This window comes from Acomys russatus, chromosome 14 (genome assembly GCF_903995435.1).
Source record: "Acomys russatus chromosome 14, mAcoRus1.1, whole genome shotgun sequence".
NCBI classification, from domain to species: domain Eukaryota; kingdom Metazoa; phylum Chordata; class Mammalia; order Rodentia; family Muridae; genus Acomys; species Acomys russatus.
Window position 1 is genome coordinate 45647777 of NC_067150.1, and position 17003 is coordinate 45664779.

Consider the following 17003-nt stretch of genomic DNA (forward strand, 5'->3'; position numbering starts at 1 on the left):
CCCGTAGCTCAGCAAGCACTGCTTATGACTTTCATAACTGAAATAATGTAAAATGGAGAGAAAAAAAAAAAAAAGAAAGACTCCTGCTCCTTAAGTGGGTCATTCTGACTTTGCATGCAATTTAAGTATCTTGTAGCTGCTAGAGGTGGGATTTAAAATAAGGAAGAAATTAGTCTTTCAGCCTCACTTCCTTTCCCGTTTAGTAAGCTGTTATGGTCAACCGACAAGCAAAGTTGTTTCAATTCATTTTTTTTTTTTTACTTTTTAAGAAGTGTGTGTGTGTGTGTGTGTGTGTGTGCGCGCGCGCGCACGTGCGCATGCATGTACATGTGTGTGTGTGTGTGTGTAGCCCTTGGGCCTGGAGTCCTGGACAGTTGTGAGCTCAGGTCCTCTCTAGGTGCAGAGCTGGCTCTCGGCTCATGAGTGGTCCCAGCCCTCCATCAAGTTTCAGCTCCTAAGTGATGAAGCTGCCTAGAAGTCAGAATCCTATGACTAGCAGTCTGCAACTAGCAGTCTGGTTATGTCAGGCTTGTCTGCCAAGGAACCATGTCCCCAGTCACAGGACAGGGCGACACCCACACCATCATTTCAACATCCAGGAGAGTAAAACATGAGATGACAAACACCCCAAGTGCAGCTTAAGAGCTACAGCAGATGCTTGCCTGACTTGATTACATTTCCCACCTTGCTCTGTCACTAACAAAGGACAACTGGTTCTCGTCCTTAGAAAGATATAACTAACTCTGAACATGTGTGTGAAAATAACTCCTATCTGGGTATTGTCTTGCTTTTTTGACACAGCATAACACACTGTAGGCTGGCCTAGAATTTACCATTTATCTTAGGCTGCCCTCAAACTCCTGGCAGTGCTCACATCCTGCACCCACTTCCTAGTCCTTCCAAATCCACCCTTCACCCTTATAACCTCCCCACCCCCCAATTAAAAAAAAAAATCTGGCCATGGAAGCTGCAGTGTGTCATATAGCATACCCCTTACCCCAGAGTTTTACTTGCAAATATTGACTGAAATGAGTCATTGGTCTGGTTCGAGGCCTCTGGCGTCTGCTACACTATCAATAGTGGACCCTCACAGGACTCCTCTCAGGTATCCTGTTGTTGCCCTGTGTCATGGAGACCCCACAGCTTTGGTTCTGCAGGACCAACCCCTTCACATGCTCTCGCAGCTCATAGACTGGGTAGATGTTAGGGTGGTTCAGCTCAAAGTCCTGGATCTGAGCCTGGGTAGTAGCTGGGTTGGTCAGCCTGCCAGCTCCTAAAATGCAACGGCAAAAACACTAAGAGCCATGGAACTTAGAACTAAAACGGAATAAGCACAGCCAAAGCAGCTCTATAAAGAAAACAGTTTAATGAGATACAACTCACAAGAACACAAGGCAGCAAACAAAGTGATGCCACCTACACAGACCTCTCTGTGACACCCTGTCTGGCTCTCAGTTTCCATTGAGAAATTGGGTATTGTTCTCTGGTGGGTTGCCCTTTACATGTGACTTTTTTCTTTTGTAGCTTTCAATATATTTTCCTTGTTCTGTACATTTAGTGTCTCTGGTCTTGTTTAGTTGGGGTTCTGTGTGCTTCGTGTCTATGTATGGGCATGTCTTTCCTTCGTTTGGGGACGTTTTCTTCTCTGACTTTGAGATCTGCTCAATACCACTGACCTAGAATCCTTCATCTGTATTTGTAATTTGAAGGTTTGGTCTTTTGGTGGCCTCTCACATTTCTTGCATATTTTTTCTGTGCTTAAAATTTTCTCTTCATATTCTTTGCTTATTTGGTCTAGGTCTTGCAGTGGTTTGAATGAGAATGCCCCCGTGGCCTCCTCATATGCTTGACTACTTAGCCCCCAGCTGGTGTAATTGTTGGCAAGTTAGGAGGTGTGTCATATGGGCAGATTTGACACTATTTAATCCAGCTTTCAAATACTGAACTATATTCATCACTTCATTCAGCCATGTATTTCTATTTTCTCTGCTCCCACCCCCTTTTGTCTGTTTGTTTTTCCCCAGACAGGGTTTCTCTAACAGAACCCTGCCTGTCCTGGACTCTTTGTAGACCAGGCTGACCTCGAACTCAGAGATCTGCCTGCCTCTGCATTGCAAATGCTGGGATTAAAGGTGTGCGCCACTGTGGCTGTCCCCACTGCCGCCGCCGCCGCCGCCGCCGCCGCCGCCACCCAGTTCCCTTTTAGTTTTTTGAGATAGGGTTTCTCTGTGTAACCTTGGCTGTCCTGGACTTACTTTATAGACCAGGCTGGCCTCGAACTCAGGGATCCACCTGTCTCTGCCTCTGGAGCGCTGGGATTACAGGCCACACCCGGCTTATATTTGTATTTTCTTAAACCTCACTTTTGTTTTGTTTTCCTCTTGGAGGTCCAGTAAAGTGTCCTTTGAAGTCTGTGTCCTGACATTCATCTAGGTAATAGAGAACATTTCTGTAGGATTAGAAGTTTTGATTGGAGACCTGCTGTCTTGGCCATTCATGTTGTTTTGTGATTTGGCCTGGGCACATGGACTGCTTTCTTTGTGTGTCTGATGTGATAACCTGGCCCTCCTTAGACTGGGCCGATTAAAGGGATGTGTGACCTGATGTGGACCAGGTAAAGCTGGCGGATGAGCTATTTAATTAGACTTGGCTGACAAATATGGCTCCCAAACCACTGTCTGGAGTAAGCCTGAGGGTGTAGAGATGACAGTATGCAGGGGGAAGGGTGCAACAGGACAGGAGTGCTTGGCAGTCAAGGATGGCTCTCAAACAAAGCAGGGTTAAGGCCATTCATTTAAGGAGTTTAAGGAACTAGTCCTGGGAATGTGAAGATGGCTGTAGGAGGGGGGGAGGGAGTGGAGATACAAAAGAGGGACTGGAGAGGAAGAAGACACTTAGCCAGCAAAGGCCGCTCACAAAAAGGAAGTTCCGAGGTCTGGAACTAGGCTTGTGAGTTTGCAGATGGTGGTGGGTTAAGGAAAACAAGGCCAAGGGAAGAAGTGACTTACCTGGGGAGTGAAACCTCAACTGGAGAGCCGTCTCCATCAGACTGGTAGGCAGAAATGTCTGTAGGGCATTTCTTTTCCTTTCCTTTGAGACAGGGTTTATCTGTGGAACAGCCCTGGCTGTCCTGGACTCACTTTGTAGACCAGGCTGGCCTTAAACTCAGAGATCCACCTGCCTCTGCATCCTGAGTGCTAGGATTAAAGGCGTGCGCCACCAATACCCAGCATCAAGTCCTTGGTCAGTGTCATGCCCAGGCAGACAGCTGGACATAAGCTAAAGCAGCATTCCTGTAATTTCTGCTTCACGCTCCCGCCTGAAGTCACTCGATGGCAGTCTATGACCTGTAGGCCAAAAGGAACCCTTCCTTTCCTAAGTTGCTTTTGTTCATGGTGTTTATCACAGTGACAGAAGAAAAAACAAACAAACAAAACTACAACAAAAGACCCAACAGATTGTCCTAGTATTTGTTGTAAGGTCTCTTTTTCATCAATCAACCTCACCAAAAGAAACAGAAAACAAAATTTACAAACACTAAATTGCTTTTATGTCTATTCTGATAATTTTAAAAAGTGTGACCAATGGCAGGTTATTAGAAAATACAAGTTCTAATCAAACCTCTGACACTCAAATTTGAAAAGACATTATCTATTGCCTTTCAGATTCTTGTTGAACACGAAGACAATGCAGCACACAGAGGCTGCAGTATCCTAAAGTGTGGCTCATGGGGGTAGGTCAATGCTTATTCCAATATTTTTGTCCAGTCCATGTTCCTATGTGTCCAGCATTCTCTTCCTCCGAACTATACAGAGCACAATTCCCAGCACAGCTCCTTCTCCAGCATCACCGCCAACTGCACTTCCTCCAGTAAACTAAGTCTGTCCAGACGAGGTTCAGTGAAGCATGCACCCGCCCAACTCTCCGTCTCGGTCTCACTAGAATTGCTTCTTGTATACGTGATGTTCCATAGGTGTGTGAATGAATAAACAGCGTACAGGCTTAAAATTTCTCTAATAGTTAATAATTTATTAAAATTAACTCTTAAAAACAGTGTCAAATAATGCCAGACCAGTCTACTTAAATAGGCCAAACTAAAATAAAACTCTAACAAACATTTTCTTCTACATATGTATTTCACAGTATGAGTGCCACAATGCCTTCAGAGAGAGGTGCTTTTATACCATTATGTTTTACTATTCACCACATGGGCATTAAACACTCTCATTACACAATGAGACAATTTGCTGGTAGACACTTAAACACACACAGACACTGGTTTCAATATTGCAACATATTTTTGGTCATAACGAAGGAAATACATCAAAATATGACGCTGGCTAATATTTTACAAGCAAATAATATTTAACTCTGCATAGTTTATACAATAGGCTGTGGCAATAAATAATATCACCAATCTCATCAACTGGCCACAAAAAGCCTAACATTCATTTAATTGATATGAAATGTTCTATTGGTGAAGTTTCAACATAGCCATAAATGTGCCTCATTAACCTTAAATACATGAAAATAAAAGGTACTCAACTAGACTAAGAAGGTATGTTTCGCTTAGCTACAAATACGCCATGTCTAACATATTACATTCCTGACATAAAGGCAAGTATTTTAATAGAAAAACTAGCAGTTCAAAAAATGTCAATGTGCAAATCGTGAGGAAAACATTGCATTTAAATTTGCACTCATTTGCAAGTTACAGTACTAGCTCAGTATAAACACTAACAGGAAGAACACTCAGCAGGAAGAATGAGAATGAGTGGGCACCGCTCCACGGTTAAGAAGTGTTCGGGTGGTCTCGAGCATCTACCCCTCACGACTATCCCGCATTCCACAAAGGGACAGCAGGCATGCTCCATCCATGATGAGAGCAGGAAGAAAACCCGAGTCCACAGTGTTTTCTCCCCCAGTTTGGTAGAGAGGCCCTGCTCGTTATGTTGACTGCTAGCTAACCTCAAGGCTTCTGAATCGGGTTCCTTACATGATGTAAAGAATAGCTTCCCTGCATACAATACAAGGTAGTTTTTTTGTTTTGTTTTAATATGTCAGTATATTGACAAGGTACATGCACTCTACCAACCTAGGTAGGCAACACTCAGCCCAGCCTGCATCAGATTCAGGTCCCACAGAGATCTCTGTGCTGTTTTCCAGGCGTTAACAGTGTCTTGGGAAGCAGAACTCTGCCTACTTCCTGCATTGCATCTTTTAACTGAAAGGTATATAAAAATAAACCCCCAGTCTTTGAAACTACAGAATCCTATTAGGGATGTTAAATGCACTGGGCAGAACCCTGGTTTTCAGTGTGCCGTCTGCACCACAGGAGAAGAGGCGATTGTCCTGGCTGATATCAATCTGCATGACTCCAGCTCCGATGTTCCGGAATATGGACTGCTTAGCATGCTCATTCTTAAATGAATGAATCAGGCCGTGACCTGTCAATCTCCACACCTAGTTTAAAAAATAAATATGGTCAGTCATTAAAGTGAGAGACCCAAAGTGAAAGTATGGCCCTTGCTTCTTTCCTTGGCCTAGCTAATTACATCAAAGTCCGACTTCCTGCTGACTGCTGCTGTTCTAACAGTCTACCTAACAGGAAGTGGCATCCTCACTCACATAATTCATATCCTCTCTTTAGACTGCTGCTGCTTCTTCCAAATTTCTTTTTTCACATTCTGTTATAGTTTTAGATTCTGCACACGCACGCGCACACACACACACATTTCCATATATCCCTCTACTAATTCAACTAAATTTTAATTCAATAAAATGTGTTTCCATGTAAAGCTAGGTTCTAGTACAAAATAAAATATGGTACTACCTCACCCACCTGAAAACAGCCCTTCAGCTAAGAGTACTGAGGACAGAGGTAGGAAAAAGGAAGACAACTCCGAGGTACCAGACTAATTTTGCCAAATGTATCGCATGTTAATTAACCCTACATACTTGGGACTAGCGGCATATCTTGTTAGTAAATGCTTGCCTTAGCATCGAGGGCTCAAGCTCAAATCTTCATCGTCACAAAACCAAACCAAACCAAACCAAACCTCAAACACTTTACTCAAAACAAAGTCACAAAACCCAGGTTCCAGGACCCTGTACATGTTAAGCGTGACTATGACTGAGGTGCACCCCAGCCCCTCCAGGTTACCAGGAACAGTAACCAGATATCCAGTGAAGGGTGGGGTGGGGTGGGGTGGGGGGGGGGGGGGGGGGGTGGGGGGTGGCATGTCAAGGATCCACAAGGCTCCATTATAATAACCCTGAGTGCAATGGTTGTGTTTTCTCTTCCTGGCAGTCCTGACAGCACGAAAGGCTAACACCGAGGCCATTCTCATCTCTGTGCTGACTTACTTTTATATTGCCTTCTGCAGAGCCCGTAGTGAAGTACTCCTCACAGGGATCCAGAGATAAAGCCTTAATAGCGGAGTCATGTGCCTGGAAGGTGTGCATTAGCTGTCTCTGTCTGATGTCGAAGATGCAGATGCACCCTTTTCTGCCACCAGAGATCAGGAGTTGCTGTTTGGGGGCATACTGAAGTACTGTGGCACCATGCTCATGGCCCGTGAAACCTGAAAGAAAAAGGCCACCAGGAGACTTTCCCCAAACACCTTCTAGCATGTGCACCAATCTTTAAATTCACATCTAAAATCATAGGCCTTAATAGTTCACTTTTTTCATTCCAAGTGTTAGGATTTCTTTAGAAAGTATCTCCTAACAGGCTGTGTGTTAAGGATTTGTCCCCAGCTACTTAATCTAATCACTACGGGCAACCATGAGGGTTCTGACTTCCACTTTCGATTTTACACTGAAAGATTTGTGGTTTGATGGCACTGCTGGGAGACCGCGGAAGGTGGACCTGGCCATGGAGTGGAGCACAGGAAGCACCTCCCCAGGACCGCACCATGCTGCGGCAGTTCCTGCAGCTCTGCTTCCTGACACCTTGAGGTGAGGTGGTCTGTTCATGCTCCCTGCTCTGATGTTCTGCCTCATCCCAGCCTAGAGAGCATGAAGTCTCTAAAGGCCTTAACCACAACAAACACTCCTCCTTTTAGCTGCTTCTGTCAGGCGTTCTGTTACAGCAACAAAAGGACAAACAGAGAGACTAAAGAACATCCATCTTTTACGTCACAGAATTTCTGAAACCCTGTCAAATGCTAAGTCATGCTAAAAAATAATTTCTACCCATTATATCACCATGAAACATGAACAGAAAAAGGGTGTTTAAACCCAAGTCCTAAGTTATGTGTGTCATACAAAATATGGAGCGCATCATATATGAAAATAGCACACCGACCCTCACTAATACGTACTGCACACATGTTAATTTCAAGGGTTTCTAAGAGCTCGTATGAGCAGATGCGCAGAGGAGCCCAGGCTTCTCAGTGCTGCATTCATGCACTCATCACTAACCCAGCAGCACTTCCGACCTGATGCTGCCCTCAGCCCAAGATCCCCTGGCTAAGCAAGGAAACCCAGCCTCCTGCACCCAGCTGTTTTCAGTCACACCGGTTCTGGCCACGGCACCACTAGGTGGTAGCAGAGCTCTTAGGAGAACAGGCCCTCATCTTGGAAGTCACAAGGAGGGCAGCTTCCTTCACCCCATGCTTCCTCCATAAAGTACTTCTCTGCCATAGACTCAAAGGACAGCCACCCAGGGGCTGGACAAGACAAACCCCAACCTCTGAGCAAACACCGGGTTCACAAAGTAAAGCAAACCTGGAGAGCATGCTGCATCGTGTCAGAATCACACTAACTCACCGTGGATGAGGCTGTTTCCAGGTGATATTAACGTGTCCCAGAGGCATACGTTCCTTGTAAAGAAACAATGAAGCACACCAGAAACAATTATTCTAAATCATCAATACTGACAAAGTTTGTCAAGAAAGTATTTTTACTTACTTGAGATTTCCAACTAGAATGGGGGCGGTCTAACTCTTCTTAGAGTTTATCCTTTTAAGGCCCTGCCACTGCACCCCCAGCCCAGCTCTCTTCTACTGCCCTTCTGGAGAAGCTGGCAAACACCTCCTCAGGAGAAGGGTACTTCCATACCCCTGGGAAGTACTCACTGCAGGGAACTTGCCCTACGCATGGCATGCAACTACGCAAACAGTGCGAGGGGGACGCAGAGAATGGCCCACGGCAGGCCAAGCTTGTTACAACAGCCCTTTAAGAGACTGAACACTTCAGCATAAAAATGATACACACTTCTACAGACTACATCGAAGAAAATGTTTTGTTTCTCTCTGGTAAGGAAAGCCATGGTAAGAATTATAAAACAATTAGAAAAATTCATTGGATAAAAGAAAAAACCCTACTAAATAAAAAAAATCTTTACTTTCTTGGAATGAGCATGATGCTTAACTTTTCTTATTCTTTTATTTATTTTCATCCACCTACCTATTATCATTGGACTGTCCAGATGTTGCAACTAGACTTGAGGAAGTGATAAACGCAAAGTCACTTGTGGCCTTACTGTGGCACTGCCAACTCTATAGAAAACAAAATATAACCAATGTTTTCTAAAAATTCAGTAGCAACTGAAATGATACAAATAGTGTTTCTCAAATAATGTACAAGACTCTTGAGTAAGAATATATATTATAAAATTTTATTTTCCACTTTTGTTTGTTTCTGATACAGGATCTTGATCTGTATCTCAGGCTGCTTCAAACTCATGATCCTCAATTTCCCAAGTGCAGTACCACCACACCTAACAACAGCACGTTTTTTGTTTTGGTTTTTCAAGACAGAGTTTTTCTGTGTAAAAGCCCTGGCTGTCCTGGAATTCGAACTCACAGAGATCTGCCTGCTTCTGCCTCCCAAGTGCTGGGATTAAAGGCGTGCACCACCGCCGCCTGGTCACTTCTAAGCTCTTAATTAAAATAGTTTACCCTATGAGCATATGCAGGGGGAGGAGGACCCCCTCAGTCACAGTCATAGGGGAGGGGAATAAGGGGAAAATGGGAGGGAGGGAGGGAGGGAGGAATGGGAGGATAAAAGGGATGGGATAACAATTTGAGATGTAATATGAATAAATTAATAAAATATATTTAAAAATAGTTTACCATAAAGATTAAAGTCAGAGTAAAGATTAAAGTCTAGAGTAAAAAGTGATAGCAAGATACACACACACACACACACACACACACACACACACACACACGCATGCAAATTTACTTTGATTATATCCAATAATTTAAAAATTAGAAACAGTTGATAGATCCATTGAATTAAAGGTTTTATATTTTTTAATAAGGCTTTTTGGTTTTTCAAGACAAGTTTTCTCTGTGTCACCCTGGCTGTCCTGGACTCACTTTGTAGACCAGGCTGTCCTGGAACTCAGAGAGATGTGCTTGCCTCTGCCTCCTTGAGTGCTGGGATTACAGGCACGGTGCCCAGCTCAACACTGTATACCTTTAATCTTAATACTCAGGAGACAAGAGTCAGAAGATCTCTATGAGTTTGAGGTAGGCTGGTCAACAGAGCAAGGTCCAAGACAGCCAGTGATACAGAGAAACTCTTTCTTGAAAAAAACAAAGCAAAACAAAACAAAAAACAAAAATAAAAACCCCAAACCCCCAAATTATTATTTGGATTCTAAGAAAAGAACAGGACACTGCAGTACATGAACTAGCAGACATAATATGGGTGTCTAAAGTATCAGCTACTTGGAAGGCTGAGGCAGGAAGCTCACTTGAAGCCAAGAGCGGAAGGTCAGCAGCAAGACCCTACCTCAAACTTAATATATGAACTTACTAAAGACATTCGAGTAACTAGATAAACTTTAAGTAATAGTATAAATCAAAACGAACAACAATAACCCAAAGAGAAAAACTCTAACTTGCCCATATAACCTTGGGTTGAGGGAGAAAAGAGATTAACACTGTAGTCTAAACACAAACATTCACCTTTGTGCTCGCCATGCTCACCTGAGCTTTGCCAATCACAAATACACTTTTGAATGTGGTCCTGCATAGAACCCACAAGCCTAAAGCTGCCCTCAAAGGCTCCTAAGGATGGCTCAGCAGTGTGGGAAATTAAGTATTCTTTTGTTAGTTCAGGTGATGTAAGCAGAAATTTCAAATTAAGCACCCAAAAGGAAAAAGAACAACAGGGTATTTAAAAATACATAGGACGTTATTCTGCATGAGCTGATCAGACTGAAGGCAAACACCTACTCAAGATTATTCATACTTCTTCGAAGACACCATGGCAGACTGCAATGCACTAATCCAAAAGGATTATCAGTATCTCTTACATGTAACAAAGGAGTTGGGGGAGGGGAACCATGATAAAAATATATTGTATGAAAGAGAGTTTTAATAAAAAAATGTTTGGGCTGGAGAGATGGCTCAGTGGTTAAGAGCGCTGTCTGCTCTTTCAGAGGTTCTGAGTTCAATTCCCAGAAACTACAAGAGAGTTCACAACCAATTATATTCTCCCATGTCCTCTTCCGGTATGCAGGTGTACATGCAGATAGAGCACTCAAATACATAAAATAAATCAATCTTTTTTTTCAAAGTTTTAAAAAAATCTATATACTCTAGAAAGGAGAATTTAAAAACATTTGGGTAAATCTATCTGGACCCAGAAGGTTCAAAGCTTTTTGAGCTTCCATTTATTTACAGAATGCCAAATGTCCCACCCAGGACGAGTGAGACAGCTCAGAGGCTGAAAGCATGCATTGCTCTTCTCAGCATCCACATGGTGGTCCATACCCACCTCTAACTTCAGTTCCAAGAGATCTGATGCCCTCTTCTGGCCTCTGGATGTGCACATGTGCACATTCAGGCAAAACATACATAAGAAGAAAATGAATATAACTAACAAAAAATGTAAATAAAATAAAAAGATTAAAAAAATGTAAGGCCAACGCAGGACACCATCTCCACCCATCTCTCCTAAGTCACACATCTGCCACATGAAGACACAACGGGGTCCCACCATACAGTTACATGAGATGGTTAGGTGTATGGAGTAACTTTTATGGTTAGATTACAATCTGGTAAGAAGAAAAAATTCTGAAGGAAATTATTGCTCAGAATCTGTTTGAATTTTAATTATGTACTTAATACAATTCTAGGACTAAGAATTTAGTTGTCATAAATAAAAACATTATTTTTAAAAAAGGAATTGTTTCCAAAATGGACAAAAGTACCATTAAAAAGGTATCCTGAGTTGGACTACACACAGGGAAGGATCCATGGGAGTCCTTTAAGTAAAAAGCAAAAGTTGTTGTTTGTTTGGTAATTTCTGTCTAACTGAGGCTAGAGATGGATGGCTCACACAGGGAGAACTGTCATTTTCCCACAGAAGCACTACTAAGAGCCACTGGTAAAAGCAGACCTGTCATCAACACTATGTTCTCTGCATGCACTCTGGGAATGTGAGTTACTTACCATGTAAGGCTTAGGGTTCGATGCAGTTTGATTAACTTGCCAGATACTCAGAAAACCCTCTCCATCTGCAACACCACACTGTAAGAATGGCACGAACATCAGATTCACAGATCCCTGCCAAAGGAAAAATCACCTACAGACAGAAGACCCACTCCACTCCACAAACCCACAGCTGCCTCCACTGAGCTGCCCACAAAGTCCAAGTACCTGCCTTCATGTCACCTTCTGAGTGTGCTTCCACACTCACTGCCTTCCCTGTCACCTTCTGAGTGTGCTTCCACACCCCCTACCTTCCCCTAAGCCTTCACAACAGAAGGAAAGAGAAACTGGGTGTCAGCAAGACTCCAGCAAGCCTGCAGGCACCATCAGCACTTGGAGATAAAGTAGTTTGCAGATTTGTGTTTATACTGTAAGAAAGGAGGCTATACAGAGTCCAACAAATAGCCTGCCCGGTTTAAACCCAGGGTCACTAATTTTTTTTTGATACAGTTTTAGGAAGTATTTCATCCTCAGGATCCACGGTTATTTTTGGATGCATTCAGCACCAACTCCCAGGAACGAACCTTGTTGCCTTGTGAGTTAAAATACAATCTAGTGACTCTCGCATTGCCAGCTTGACGGAAACAGACAAGTTGCTGAGGTCGCGTCCACTCAAACATCCGCACACTGCCATCCTGGGCACCTGTAAGATCTACACAGAGAAAGTGGGAAGTAAGAAACTGAAGTTTCAATAGCTCCCATTCTTCAAAAAGACACTTAAGACCCTTAGATGACAAATAAAATGCTTACAGTATTGATGGACAGGGTGTGAAGTCATTCTCTTAACATTATGTAGGTTCCTTTTCATGAGCTTTAAAAGGAGGGAAAAGGAATTTACTTTGTGCAGTCAGAAGGGGTGAGGAAGGAAAAGCATCAGAGCATCACTCATGCATTGATCCTCAGGAGCTTTAACGAGGTAAGCTCTGCTGAAGACTCGGGGATGTTGAATACACATTTTGCAAACAGAAGCAATCACTTACTGGTACAGCCCTGACCTGGGAAGATGTCACAAACATCCTCATCTAGTGACAAAAGGGACTCTTTCCCAGCTGGCTTGTCCCTGAAAACAGTCAGGTTGCTTTTTTTTTTTTTTTTGAGACAGGGTTTCTCTGTGTAGCCTTGGCTGTCCTGGACTTGATTTGTAGACCAGGTTGGCCTCGAACTCACAGTGATCGCCCACCTCTGCCTCCCGAGTGCTGGGATTAAAGGCGTGCGCCACCACGCCCAGATCTTTTAGCAATTTTCATGCCTCAGCCTCCTGCACCAGGTACCCTGCAAGTATTCCAGTTCTTCAGGGTAGAATAGCAAAGAATAGGACTCGTCAACTCTAGTGACCAAGAAGAATTAGCAGTCAGTAGTCTGAGGCAATCCTCAAACACTAAATAGACATAAGTCCTCTTTGACTTTGCTTTACCATGCTGTGTCTCAGTTTGTTCATCTATGAAATAACACTGGAAGATAGGGACATCCACTCCCACCTGTGGCAGACAGGTGGAAAGCAAGCAGAGGGGACTCAAGGCAGAGGTCATTCTCGTCTTCGGGATAATTTCTATGTCAGTAACATCAATGTGCGTTGTGAGGAGCCCATACCCAGAAACCACACACGCCTAGACAAGACATACCACAGTAGCTCCTGTGCTGGTCTGCCCACTGCCTAGCCATGGCAGAGATGGAGGCGGGTGCACCTGGGTGGTGGAATGGGAGGCTGCACCAGGCTGGTACAGGGTTGTGGTGGAACCACGGTAATCAATATCATCTGAACTGTGGACAACAGTTGCATGTTACTTTCAAAGTTCTATTCTCTCTTAACACAAATCCAACTACAGAGATTTTACACAACCATAAAAGAGTCTTTTTAAATTTTCTTTTTCTGAGGATTTCTGAGGTTTACTTTTTAAAAAAATGTATTATTTGGCAGCTAAAATATTATTTAAAAAATAGAATAAATATCCATTGACTAAAAACTTAAGACACAAATCTAAATCTAGCCAATTTTAGTATTTTTCCATTAAACAAAATATAGACTTAGCTTAATGTATTATCTGTGTGAGCAGCTTTAATACTACAAAATTAGAACAAATGTTTGCTTTAAAGTATTTTTTTAAGATTTATTTATTATTTATACAGTATTCTGCCCACACATGTGCCTGCTGATCACAAGAAGACACCAGATCTCATTACAGGTGGTTGTGAGCCACCATGTGGTTGCTGGGAATTGAACTCGGGACCTTTGGAAGAACAGATGGTGCTCTTAACCTCTGAGCCATCTCTCTAGCCGCTTTAAAGTATTTTAATCCTCCTTGAGGATTTATAAGCAACCAATCATTGACGGGAAAGGACGAGACCTTTTCTTCAGTGGTACAGCACTAGCAAGGTGCCAACACTCCTATAAACTGTAATGAAATTCATTGGATCACAAACACACACACACACAAGACAGGAAGGAGACGGGGAACTAGCTGAGAAAAGGAAAGGGTATCAAGAGTAATCAGAACATATTATGTATATGTATTAGAATATCATAATGAAACCCTTTATGTATAATTAATGCATGATAATAAAAATGTTTTAAAACATACTGTATAGATTCCATTTTGATTAAATATAAATATTAAGTGATCTTACATACAAGTAGCCTATATATCAAATTATTTTATTTTACACTTTATTTATTTGGTTTTTATTTTTGTGTATTGTGTGATATATGTCTTTTCAGCTATATGAACTCATGGAAGCTGAAGGCTGAAGTCAGGGGCCTTCCTCGATTGCTTTCCACCTCACTCTTTTGAGGCAGGGTCCCTCACTAACCTGGAGCTCCCTGTTTCTGCTAAGCTGGATGGCTAGCAAGGCCCTGGAATCTGGCCCTCACTGTCCCGCAGAGCTGGTTCCGACACCGTGGCTCCTGCACGCAGGCTTAGGTGGTGCAGGGGACCCAGGCTCAGGTCCTCACACTTATGCAGCAAGCACTTCACCAACGGAGCTCTCTCGAGGGCCTTCCCTTGCTTGTTTTCAGACAGGGCCCTGCTATGTCGTCCAGACTGGCCTTGAACTTGAGATCCTCTGACATCTGCCTCTCCCAAGTACAAGAATTACAGAGATGAGCCACCATGCCCAACTGCCCTCCCCTCGGATGCAACTGAGCTGCAACCCTAACCCCAAATTTTATGTGTGTGTGTGTATATATATATACATATATTTTTTTTTTATTGGGTTTTTTTGTTTTTGTTTTTTATTTGTTTGTTTTTAGAATTTACACAGGGTCTTTTTATTTAGCAAGCTCTTGAGCAGGAACCGTCCGGGTTTCTTGTTGTTGTTTCCCTTTGTAGACTAGACTGGTCTCAAACTCACAGAGATCCACCTGCCTCTACCTCCTGAGTGTGCCACCAAGCCCGAATCCCATATATATATATATATACACACACACACACACACACACACATACATACATACATACATACATATATATATATATTGATTGTTGTTGTTGTTTGGTTTGGTTTTTTGAGACAGGGTTTCTCTGTGTAGCCTTGGCTGTCCTAGACTCACTGTGTAGACCAAGCTGGGCTCGAATTCACAGAGATCCGCCTGCCTCTGCCTCCCAACTGCTGGGATTAAAGGCATGCGCCATCACCGCCCAGCTTCCAAATTATATTTTTAAGTAAGTAAGAAGTATGATTTTAAAGCTTTCTTAAACCAGGCATGGAGGCACATGCCTGTCTGTAGTCCCAGCACTTGGGAGGTGAAAGGTAGAGATCAGGAGTTCAAGACTGTGCTCAGCTACATGGGGCTGGAGGGTAACCATGACTCAAGAAGCAAAAAGCAAGCAAGGAAAAAAAAAGTCTTAAAACAATTTTCATCACTTAAAAATGTGAATGGAACTATATACTACCTTAAAAGGTTCAATCCATCCTAAACTGTGAGTAAAGCCTGGCTATAGACTAACAGAAGGGAAAATTGAACATGGAAATTGGCCCTCAGATACTGTCCCAGGAGATCAAACTCCTGACTGGAGAAAAGCAAACAGGAAAAGCAAATGTGTAGGGAAAACCTAAAATTAGTAAATGCTACAAAACTCTACAGATGAAAACGAACACTGTTTACATTTTACTAACTACTATACAACTCCTGTTTCCTTGGGGTTGAAGTTGCAGTTTTAAACCTTAGACCTCCATGGTTTAAATACTATGAAAAGTTTAATAGGAAAATTATGAGTAATTTATAAATTTTAATATAAAAGATGACTTTCTATTGTCAACTAAACAAATTATGTTGCTTCTTGCACAACTAAAGAGAGGTACATCTTTCTCATCTCAACAATTTAGCAGGCACTAGCTGAAGACAACGGCATTTATTTTATTTATGTTTTTGTTTTTGTTTTGTTTTGTTTTGTTTTTGAACAGGGTTTCTTTGTGTAGACCTGGCTGTCCTGGAACTAGCTCTGCAGACCAGGCTGTTCTCAAATTCAGAGATCTGGCTGCCTCTGCTTCTCGAGTGCTAGGATTAAAGACATGTGTCACAACCACTTGGCTGACAGTGGTGTTTGTTTGTTTGTTTGTTTTTGGTTTTTCAAGACAGGGTTTCTCTTGACTGTCCTGGACTCACTCTGTAGACCAGGCTGGCCTTGAACTCACAATAATCTGCCTGCCTCTGCCTCCCAAGTGCTGGGACTAACGGCGTGCGCCACCACGCCCGGCTGACAGTGGCACGGGACACACCTTTTAGACTCTCTATCATATTCTTCTCCAATCCATATGTATGATTGACAGGCCAACAGGGAAGTGACATCAAGCTCTTGAACATCATGTGTTGAGGCCAAAGCTACTTCGTTATAGTTTGCCTGTAAAACAAAGGCAGAACAATGAGTTAGGCAATTTCACTAAAAAGCAGAACACTGTTTATATTAACTCCAATGTTTACCTTATTAATAGAAAACGCCATGATCATGTCTGATTCCTTATGGATGACCTTTGCCTTCCCTCCTGGATAGCCCAGATCAGCTTCAACCTACAAAACATTACTGAGGGTTAGCTGCTGCCGCACGAGTCTCCACAGACATGAACACCCCACGGGACGACAGCTGGGCAAGAAGAGAATGTAGCAGCCGCAGGAAGAGTGGAGAGAGCGTTAAGTGTGTAGGGAATTAGTTTTGGAAATCTGTTCTCCTGCTCTGAAGCTCTATAATCAAACACCCCAATTATGAAGAGTCCCAATGTGGCTGCTGAGTAATGATTACAAAAGATGGCCACATTTTTTCACATTTATAAGTTTATTTTAGCTCTTCCAAAAATGCACAAATATTCTGCAATAAAAGAGTGTGTGAAGAGGCCCAGAGTGAAGGACAAAACCATGGAAAGTCAAAGAGAGACATGACACAAAACACTTTATAAAGTAGGGGCTAGAACATGGCAAGATCAGGGAGAAAGAATGGAGAATGGTTGGTGGACAACGCATGGACCTCGGCCCTTACACAGATGTAGCAGATGGGCAGCTCAGGCTTCATGTGGGTCCTCTACTAAGGGGAGCAGGGCTGTTTGCGGAATAGGGGAGAAG

General features: G+C 42.8%; 1 protein-coding gene across 4 annotated transcripts in view; it reads right to left on the bottom strand.

The window, feature by feature from the left end:
• Nucleotides 1-4925: 4925 nt before the first annotated feature.
• Nucleotides 4926-17003, bottom strand: part of Dmxl2 (Dmx like 2) — a 128538-nt gene continuing 116460 nt past the window's right edge. For all 4 annotated transcript variants that reach the window (XM_051156466.1, XM_051156464.1, XM_051156465.1 and 1 more), the window contains 10 exons: nucleotides 16371-16457; nucleotides 16169-16290; nucleotides 13076-13214; nucleotides 12204-12264; nucleotides 11978-12105; nucleotides 11415-11492; nucleotides 8413-8504; nucleotides 7774-7826; nucleotides 6367-6584; nucleotides 4926-5463 (listed from right to left, as the gene is read on the bottom strand). In XM_051156466.1, the coding sequence (XP_051012423.1) occupies nucleotides 5263-5463; nucleotides 6367-6584; nucleotides 7774-7826; nucleotides 8413-8504; nucleotides 11415-11492; nucleotides 11978-12105; nucleotides 12204-12264; nucleotides 13076-13214; nucleotides 16169-16290; nucleotides 16371-16457 (1179 nt within the window). In that variant the 3' untranslated portion in view covers nucleotides 4926-5262. The remainder of the gene's footprint in view (nucleotides 5464-6366; nucleotides 6585-7773; nucleotides 7827-8412; nucleotides 8505-11414; nucleotides 11493-11977; nucleotides 12106-12203; nucleotides 12265-13075; nucleotides 13215-16168; nucleotides 16291-16370; nucleotides 16458-17003) is intronic.